General features: G+C 51.3%; 1 protein-coding gene across 2 annotated transcripts in view; it reads right to left on the reverse strand.

Annotated features, from left to right (window-relative positions):
• LOC115122375 (rho GTPase-activating protein 29-like) overlaps positions 1-8,080 on the reverse strand; it is a 121,593-nt gene extending 113,513 nt beyond the window's left edge. The window contains exon 1 of one of the 2 annotated variants that reach the window (XM_065013792.1): positions 7,068-8,080. In XM_065013792.1, coding sequence (XP_064869864.1) covers positions 7,068-7,356 — 289 coding nt within the window. In that variant the 5' untranslated portion in view covers positions 7,357-8,080. The remainder of the gene's footprint in view (positions 1-7,067) is intronic. The other variant, XM_065013793.1, reaches the window with a different exon arrangement.
• Positions 8,081-9,802: the final 1,722 nt, after the last annotated feature.

Below are 9,802 nucleotides of genomic sequence, written 5' to 3' on the forward strand. Positions count from 1 at the left end.
ACGCTGTGTTTCTGTGGAGTCACTGACCTAGTGGACAGGACAGGGGAGCAGAGGGGAGCACTAAGCTAACGCTGAGTAGCTGTGGAGTCACTGAGGGGAGCGCTAAATTAAGGCTGAGTAGCTGTGGAGTCACTGAGGGGAGTGCTAAGCTAACGCTGTGTAGCTGTGGAGTCACTGAGGGGAGTGCTAAGCTAACGCTGTGTAGCTGTGGAGTCACTGACCGAGTGGACAGGGGGAGCAGAGAGAGCGCTAAGCTAACGCTGTGTTTCTGTGGAGTCACTGACCTAGTGGACAGGACAGGGGGAACGCTAAGCTAACGCTGTGTAGCTGTGGAGTCACTGACCTAGTGGACAGGACAGGGGGAGCGCTAAGCTAACGCTGTGTAGCTGTGGAGTCACTGACCTAGTGGACAGGACAAGGGGAGCCCTATGCTAACGCTGTGTAGCTGTGGAGTCACTGACCTAGTGGACAGGACAGGGGGAGCGCTAAGCTAACACTGTGTAGCTGTGGAGTCACTGAGGGGAGCAGTAAGCTAACGCTGTGTAGCTGTGGAGTCACTGACCTTGTGGACAGGACAGGGGGAGCGCTAAGCTAACACTGTGTAGCTGTGGAGTCACTGACCTAGTGGACAGGACAGAGAGAGCGCTAAGCTAACGCTGTGTAGCTGTGGAGTCACTGACCTAGTGGACAGGACAGGGGGAGCGCTAAGCTAACGCTGTGTAGCTGTGGAGTCACTGACCTAGTGGACAGGACAGGGGGAGCGCTAAGCTAACGCTGTGTAGCTGTGGAGTCACTGACCTAGTGGACAGGACAGGGGGAGCGCTAAGCTAACGCTGTGTAGCTGTGGAGTCACTGACCTAGTGGACAGGACAGGGGGAGCGCTAAGCTAACGCTGTGTAGCTGTGGAGTCACTGAGGGGAGCAGTAAGCTAACGCTGTGTAGCTGTGGAGTCACTGACCTTGTGGACAGGACAGGGGGAGCGCTAAGCTAACGCTGTGTTTCTGTGGAGTCACTGACCTAGTGGACAGGACAGGGGGAACGCTAAGCTAACATTGTGTAGCTGTGGAGTCACTGACCTAGTGGACAGGACAGGGGGAGCGCTAAGCTAATGCTGTGTAGCTGTGGAGTCACTGACCTAGTGGACAGGACAGGGGGAGCGCTAAGCTAACACTGTGTAGCTGTGGAGTCACTGAGGGGAGCAGTGAGCTAACGGTGTGTAGCTGTGGAGTCACTGACCTTGTGGACAGGACAGGGGGAGCGCTAAGCTAACGCTGTGTTTCTGTGGAGTCACTGACCTAGTGGACAGGACAGGGGGAACGCTAAGCTAACATTGTGTAGCTGTGGAGTCACTGACCTAGTGGACAGGACAGGGGGAGCGCTAAGCTAATGCTGTGTAGCTGTGGAGTCACTGACCTAGTGGACAGGACAGGGGGAGCGCTAAGCTAACACTGTGTAGCTGTGGAGTCACTGAGGGGAGCAGTAAACTAACGCTGTGTAGCTGTGGAGTCACTGACCTACTGGACAGGACAGGGGGAACGCTAAGCTAACGCTGTGTAGCTGTGGAGTCACTGACCTAGTGGACAGGACAGGGGGAGCGCTAAGCTAACGCTGTGTAGCTGTGGAGTCACTGACCTAGTGGACAGGACAAGGGGAGCCCTATGCTAACGCTGTGTAGCTGTGGAGTCACTGACCTAGTGGACAGGACAGAGAGAGCGCTAAGCTAACACTGTGTTTTTGTGGAGTCACTGACCTAGTGGACAGGACAGAGAGAGCGCTAAGCTAACGCTGTGTAGCTGTGGAGTCACTGACCTAGTGGACAGGACAGGGGAGCGCTAAGCTAACGCTGTGTAGCTGTGGAGTCACTGACCTAGTGGACAGGACAGGGGAGCGCTAAGCTAACGCTGTGTAGCTGTGGAGTCACTGACCTAGTGGACAGGACAGGGGGAGCGCTAAGCTAACGCTGTGTAGCTGTGGAGTCACTGACCTAGTGGACAGGACAGGGGGAGCGCTAAGCTAACACTGTGTAGCTGTGGAGTCACTGAGGGGAGCAGTAAGCTAACGCTGTGTAGCTGTGGAGTCACTGACCTTGTGGACAGGACAGGGGGAGCGCTAAGCTAACGCTGTGTTTCTGTGGAGTCACTGACCTAGTGGACAGGACAGGGGGAACGCTAAGCTAACATTGTGTAGCTGTGGAGTCACTGACCTAGTGGACAGGACAGAGAGAGCGCTAAGCTAACGCTGTGTTTCTGTGGAGTCACTGACCTAGTGGACAGGACAGGGGAACGCTAAGCTAACGCTGTGTAGCTGTGGAGTCACTGACCTAGTGGACAGGACAGGGGAACGCTAAGCTAACGCTGTGTAGCTGTGGAGTCACTGACCTACTGGACAGGACAGGGGGAGCGCTAAGCTAACATTGTGTAGCTGTGGAGTCACTGACCTAGTGGACAGGACAGAGAGAGTGCTAAGCTAACGTTGTGTTTCTGTGGAGTCACTGACCTAGTGGACAGGACAGAGAGAGCGCTAAGCTAACGCTGTGTAGCTGTGGAGTCACTGACCTAGTGGACAGGACAGGGGGAGCGCTAAGCTAACACTGTGTAGCTGTGGAGTTACTGACCTAGTGGACAGGACAGGGGGAGCAGAGGGGAGCATTAAGCTAACGCTGAGTAGCTGTGGAGTCACTGAGGGGAGCGCTAAATTAAGGCTGAGTAGCTGTGGAGTCACTGAGGGGAGTGCTAAGCTAACGCTGTGTAGCTGTGGAGTCACTGAGGGGAGTGCTAAGCTAACGCTGTGTAGCTGTGGAGTCACTGACCGAGTGGACAGGGGGAGCAGAGGGAAGCGCTAAGCTAGCGCTGTGTAGCTGTGGAGTCACTGACCTAGTGGACAGGACAGGGAGAGCAGAGGGGAGCGCTAAGCTAACGCTGTGTAGCTGTGGAGTCACTGACCTAGTGGACAGGACAGGGGGAGCGCTAAGCTAACACTGTGTAGCTGTGGAGTCACTGACCTAGTGGACAGGACAGAGAGAGCGCTAAGCTAACGCTGTGTAGCTGTGGAGTCACTGACCTAGTGGACAGGACAGGGGGAGCGCTAAGCTAACACTGTGTAGCTGTGGAGTTACTGACCTAGTGGACAGGACAGGGGGAGCGCTAAGCTAACACTGTGTAGCTGTGGAGTCACTGACCTAGTGGACAGGACAGGGGGAGCGCTAAGCTAACACTGTGTAGCTGTGGAATCACTGACCTAGTGGACAGGACAGGGGGAGCAGAGGGAAGCGCTAAGCTAACGCTGTGTAGCTGTGGAGTCACTGACCTAGTGGACAGGACAGGGGGAACGCTAAGCTAACGCTGTGTAGCTGTGGAGTCACTGACCTAGTGGACAGGACAGGGGGAGCGCTAAGCTAACGCTGTGTAGCTGTGGAGTCACTGACCTAGTGGACAGGACAGGGGGAGCGCTAAGCTAATGCTGTGTAGCTGTGGAGTCACTGACCTAGTGGACAGGACAGGGGGAGCGCTAAGCTAACACTGTGTAGCTGTGGAGTCACTGAGGGGAGCAGTAAACTAACGCTGTGTAGCTGTGGAGTCACTGACCTACTGGACAGGACAGGGGGAACGCTAAGCTAACGCTGTGTAGCTGTGGAGTCACTGACCTAGTGGACAGGACAGGGGGAGCGCTAAGCTAACGCTGTGTAGCTGTGGAGTCACTGACCTAGTGGACAGGACAAGGGGAGCCCTATGCTAACGCTGTGTAGCTGTGGAGTCACTGACCTAGTGGACAGGACAGAGAGAGCGCTAAGCTAACACTGTGTTTTTGTGGAGTCACTGACCTAGTGGACAGGACAGAGAGAGCGCTAAGCTAACGCTGTGTAGCTGTGGAGTCACTGACCTAGTGGACAGGACAGGGGGAGCGCTAAGCTAACGCTGTGTAGCTGTGGAGTCACTGACCTAGTGGACAGGACAGGGGGAGCGCTAAGCTAACGCTGTGTAGCTGTGGAGTCACTGACCTAGTGGACAGGACAGGGGGAGCGCTAAGCTAACGCTGTGTAGCTGTGGAGTCACTGACCTAGTGGACAGGACAGGGGGAGCGCTAAGCTAACACTGTGTAGCTGTGGAGTCACTGAGGGGAGCAGTAAGCTAACGCTGTGTAGCTGTGGAGTCACTGACCTTGTGGACAGGACAGGGGGAGCGCTAAGCTAACGCTGTGTTTCTGTGGAGTCACTGACCTAGTGGACAGGACAGGGGGAACGCTAAGCTAACATTGTGTAGCTGTGGAGTCACTGACCTAGTGGACAGGACAGAGAGAGCGCTAAGCTAACGCTGTGTTTCTGTGGAGTCACTGACCTAGTGGACAGGACAGGGGGAACGCTAAGCTAACGCTGAGTAGCTGTGGAGTCACTGACCTAGTGGACAGGACAGGGGGAACGCTAAGCTAACGCTGTGTAGCTGTGGAGTCACTGACCTACTGGACAGGACAGGGGGAGCGCTAAGCTAACATTGTGTAGCTGTGGAGTCACTGACCTAGTGGACAGGACAGAGAGAGTGCTAAGCTAACGTTGTGTTTCTGTGGAGTCACTGACCTAGTGGACAGGACAGAGAGAGCGCTAAGCTAACGCTGTGTAGCTGTGGAGTCACTGACCTAGTGGACAGGACAGGGGGAGCGCTAAGCTAACACTGTGTAGCTGTGGAGTTACTGACCTAGTGGACAGGACAGGGGGAGCAGAGGGGAGCATTAAGCTAACGCTGAGTAGCTGTGGAGTCACTGAGGGGAGCGCTAAATTAAGGCTGAGTAGCTGTGGAGTCACTGAGGGGAGTGCTAAGCTAACGCTGTGTAGCTGTGGAGTCACTGAGGGGAGTGCTAAGCTAACGCTGTGTAGCTGTGGAGTCACTGACCGAGTGGACAGGTGGAGCAGAGGGAAGCGCTAAGCTAGCGCTGTGTAGCTGTGGAGTCACTGACCTAGTGGACAGGACAGGGAGAGCAGAGGGGAGCGCTAAGCTAACGCTGTGTAGCTGTGGAGTCACTGACCTAGTGGACAGGACAGGGGGAGCGCTAAGCTAACACTGTGTAGCTGTGGAGTCACTGACCTAGTGGACAGGACAGAGAGAGCGCTAAGCTAACGCTGTGTAGCTGTGGAGTCACTGACCTAGTGGACAGGACAGGGGGAGCGCTAAGCTAACACTGTGTAGCTGTGGAGTTACTGACCTAGTGGACAGGACAGGGGGAGCGCTAAGCTAACACTGTGTAGCTGTGGAGTCACTGACCTAGTGGACAGGACAGGGGGAGCGCTAAGCTAACACTGTGTAGCTGTGGAATCACTGACCTAGTGGACAGGACAGGGGGAGCAGAGGGAAGCGCTAAGCTAACGCTGTGTAGCTGTGGAGTCACTGACCTAGTGGACAGGACAGGGGGAGCAGAGGGGAGCGCTAAGCTAACGCTGTGTTTCTGTGGAGTCACTGACCTAGTGGACAGGACAGGGGGAGCAGAGGGGAGCACTAAGCTAACGCTGAGTAGCTGTGGAGTCACTGAGGGGAGCGCTAAATTAAGGCTGAGTAGCTGTGGAGTCACTGAGGGGAGTGCTAAGCTAACGCTGTGTAGCTGTGGAGTCACTGAGGGGAGTGCTAAGCTAACGCTGTGTAGCTGTGGAGTCACTGACCGAGTGGACAGGGGGAGCAGAGGGAAGCGCTAAGCTAGCGCTGTGTAACTGTGGAGTCACTGACCTAGTGGACAGGACAGGGAGAGCAGAGGGGAGCGCTAAGCTAACGCTGTGTAGCTGTGGAGTCACTGACCTAGTGGACAGGACAGGGGGAGCGCTAAGCTAACACTGTGTAGCTGTGGAGTCACTAAGGGGAGTGCTAAGCTAACGCTGTGTAGCTGTGGAGTCACTGACCTAGTGGACAGGACAGGGAGAGCAGAGGGGAGCGCTAAGCTAACGCTGTGTAGCTGTGGAGTCACTGACCTAGTGGACAGGACAGGGGGAGCGCTAAGCTAACACTGTGTAGCTGTGGAGTCACTGACCTAGTGGACAGGACAGGGGGAGCAGAGGGGAGCGCTAAGCTAACGCTGTGGAGTCACTAAGGGGAGTGCTAAGCTAACGCTGTGTAGCTGTGGAGTCACTGACCTAGTGGACAGGACAGGGGGAGCGCTAAGCTAACACTGTGTAGCTGTGGAGTCACTGTCCTAGTGGACAGGACAGGGGGAGCAGAGGGGAGTGCTAAGCTGACGCTGTGGAGTCACTGAGGGGAGCGCTAAGCTAACGTGGAGTCACTGAGGGTAGTGCTAAATTAAGGCTTTATAGCTGTGGAGTCACTGAGGGGAGCGCTAAATTAAGGCTGTGTAGCTGTGGAGTCACTAAGGGGAGCGCTAAATTAAGGCTGTGTAGCTGTGGAGTCACTAAGGGGAGCGCTAAATTAAGGCTGTGTAGCTGTGGAGTCACTGACCTAGTGGACAGGACAGAGAGAGTGCTAAGCTAACGCTGAGTAGCTGTGTAGCCACTAAGGGGAGCGCTAAATTAAGGCTGCGTCAGCCCTCTCTAGGAGCTGACACTTTACATAGCTGGCTCTGATGAACACTCACCTTTATTATATTGCTTTAACAGGACAGTGTGTACACACACACACACACACACACACAGAGAGAGAAAGAGAGATACACACACACACACACACACACACACACACACAGAGAGAGAAAGAGAGATATACACACACACACACAGAGAGAGAAAGAGAGATACACACACACACACACACACAGAGAAAGAGAGATATACACACACACAGAGAAAGAGAGATACACAGAGAAAGAGACATATATACACACACACACACACACACACACACACACACACAGAGAGATATACACACACACATTACTTCTGAGAAACCTTAGCATAATGTAGCCTATTGTATCTACCCCCCCCCCCCCCCCAAAAAAAATATTCACAACCAACCACCCATCCTTCCACACACCAGGTCCTAGTACAGTAACCACTTGGGCTTCCTGGTCTCCCCCTATGATCTATACTCAAAGATAGTGCACTGAATCGGGTGCAATTTGGGACGTGAACCCAGACTCACCTTCAGAATGGAAGGCTTCTTTAAGGCTGAGCAGCATATCGGAAAACCTCCGTACGTCATTCACCAGCTGCATCACATAGTCCGGATCTACCCCAGGCGCTCCTACCACGGTGGACCCAAGCCCCATACTCCCCAGTGGGTTGGTGGTCCTGGAGCTCCGGCCCATGTTGGAGAGACGAGACGGGCCCTGGGTGGTGATGCTGGCGCGATGCTGTTTGTTCTGTTGGTGTTTTGAATTATTCTCTTCTTCTTCTCCTCCTCCAGTACCACTGCTGCTCTTCCGTATCATCCCAGAGGTTCTGGTGCCCGTCCGTCCGTCTACCTAGAGTATGCTTACAGGCCACTGGGATGGTGTTAGCCCCCGTGTGGGTGGTCCTGACCGATCCTAAGTCCCAGGTTGGCTCTATAACACTAGATGTCGTGTCGTTTTGTTTGTTTGACTTGCTACTTTTCTGGCAATGTTATTTAACTTATTTCTATCATATCTCATGTTTGTTATGTGTGTTAAATACATGAAGAGAATTTAGCAAGTATTAGTAGCATGAAGTTAAATAGTTAAGTTAAGCTATCTAGTTAAATTACGGTGTAGAGTTGGTAAACATTTGTTACAATGTTCTTACAACTGTTAGCTACAAATGTAAATGTGCTGTTATTATATTTTTAGCCACCTCACCTACTATACAATCAACCGGGACCGTCTATTTCCAGCTCTAACGTTACACCGGAAAAATATCCGCCTAGTCAGCACGGATAGAGCAGGGAGTCTGTAACTCCGCCGTGCTGGCATCCCAAACAACGTTAGTTTGAGTCGAGGGCTAAGCAGTAGCATTTCTTCTCTCTATCAGAAACATAATAAACTCACCTGACTTGTGTACTCCAGTGGCATTCTCAATAAAAAAATAAAAAGTTATTTATACAATCTGAAAAAACAAATGAAAAAAAACAAAAACCCACATGTTTCAAAAGGAGAAAAGCTTCTTCTTCGTGTTGAGTTTGAGTCACTTAGCGTTCACAACTTTGCCTGTTCCAGCCTCCAGTCATGTGATGCTGGAACCTCCTTGTTCCTGGCTGTCCCTCACACACTTCCTACAATAGTTCATCTACACTCGACGCTTCTACTGTCGTCTAGTAAATTGTTCTATTTTACACCGCGTCCGTGAACCACGACGAATTCACGTGTTGCGATAAATGCACTGTAAATAATAGATTGATGTAGAATGTAGTAATGTTGCCTGGTGATGGTTTAGTACATTTTAACATTAATGTGTTTATTTATTTTATTTTGTATATATGTTTTATTTATTTAACCAGGTATTCTAGTTGAGAACAAGTTCTCATTTACAACTGCTGCCAAGATAAAGCAAAGCAGTGTGACACAAACAACAACACAGAGTTACACATGGAATAAACAAACGTATAGTCAATAACACAGTAGAAAAGAAAAATAGACAAATCTATGTACAGTGTGTGCAAATGTAGAAGAGTAGGGAAGTAGGCAATAAATAGGCCATAGAGACAAAATAATTACAATTTAGCATTAACACTGGAGTGATAAGATGTACAGATGATGATGTGCAAGTAGAGATACTGGGGTGCAAAATAGCAAGAGGATAAATAACAATATGGGGATGAGTTAGTTGGATGGGCTATTTACAGATGGGCTGTTTACAGGTACAGTGATCGGTAAACTGCTCAGACAGCTGATGTTTAAAGTTTGAGAGGGAGATATATACCTGCTGGAGCTCGTGCTACGGGTGGGTGTTGCTATGGTGACCGGTGAGCTGAGATAAGGCGGGGATTTACCTAGCAAAGACTTATAGATGAAGTAACACTGTAATAACGCATTTAGACTGAACTAAAATAAACACAACATACAACAATTTCAAAGATTGTTCTGAGTTACAGGAAATAAGTCCATTTAAATAAATAAATTAGGTCCTACTCTATGGATTTCACATGACTTGGAATACAGATATGCATCTGTTGGTCACATATACCTTCTTTAAAAAAAATGGTAGGAGCGTGGATCAGAAAACCAGTCAGTATCTGGTGTGACCACCATTTGTCTCATGCAGCGTGACACATCTCCTTCACATAGAGTTGATCAGGCTGTTGATTGTGGCCTGTGGAATGTTGTCTCACTCCTCTTCAATGACTGTGCGAATTTGTTGGATATTGGCGGGAACTGGAACACGCTGTCATACACATCGATCCAGAGCATCCCAAACATGCTCAATGGGTGACATGTCTGGTGAGTGTGCAGGCCATGGAAGAACTGGGACATTTTCAGCTTCCAGGTATTGGGTACAGATCCTTGCGATATGGGGCTGTGCATTATCATCCTGAAACATGAGGTGATGACGGCGGATGAATGACACGACAAATGGGCCTCAGGATCCCGTCACGGTATCTCCGTGAATTTAAATTGCCATCGACAAAATGCAATTGTGTTTGTTGTCCGTAGCTTATGCCTGCACCATACCATATCCCCACATCAGCAAACCGCTCGCCCACACAATGCCGTACCGGGATTCATCTCTGAAGAGCACACTTCTCCAGTGTGTCAGTGGCCATCGAAGGTGAGCATTTTCCCATTGAAGTCGGTTACGACGCGGATCTGCAGTCATGTCAAGACTCTGGTGAGGACGACGGGCATGATGAGCTTCCCCGCGATGGTTACTGACAGTTTGTGCAGAAATTCGAAGGTGGTGCAAACCCACATTTTAATCAGCTGT

The sequence above is a fragment of the Oncorhynchus nerka genome, linkage group LG9b, assembly GCF_034236695.1.
Source record: "Oncorhynchus nerka isolate Pitt River linkage group LG9b, Oner_Uvic_2.0, whole genome shotgun sequence".
In the NCBI taxonomy this organism is placed as follows: domain Eukaryota; kingdom Metazoa; phylum Chordata; class Actinopteri; order Salmoniformes; family Salmonidae; genus Oncorhynchus; species Oncorhynchus nerka.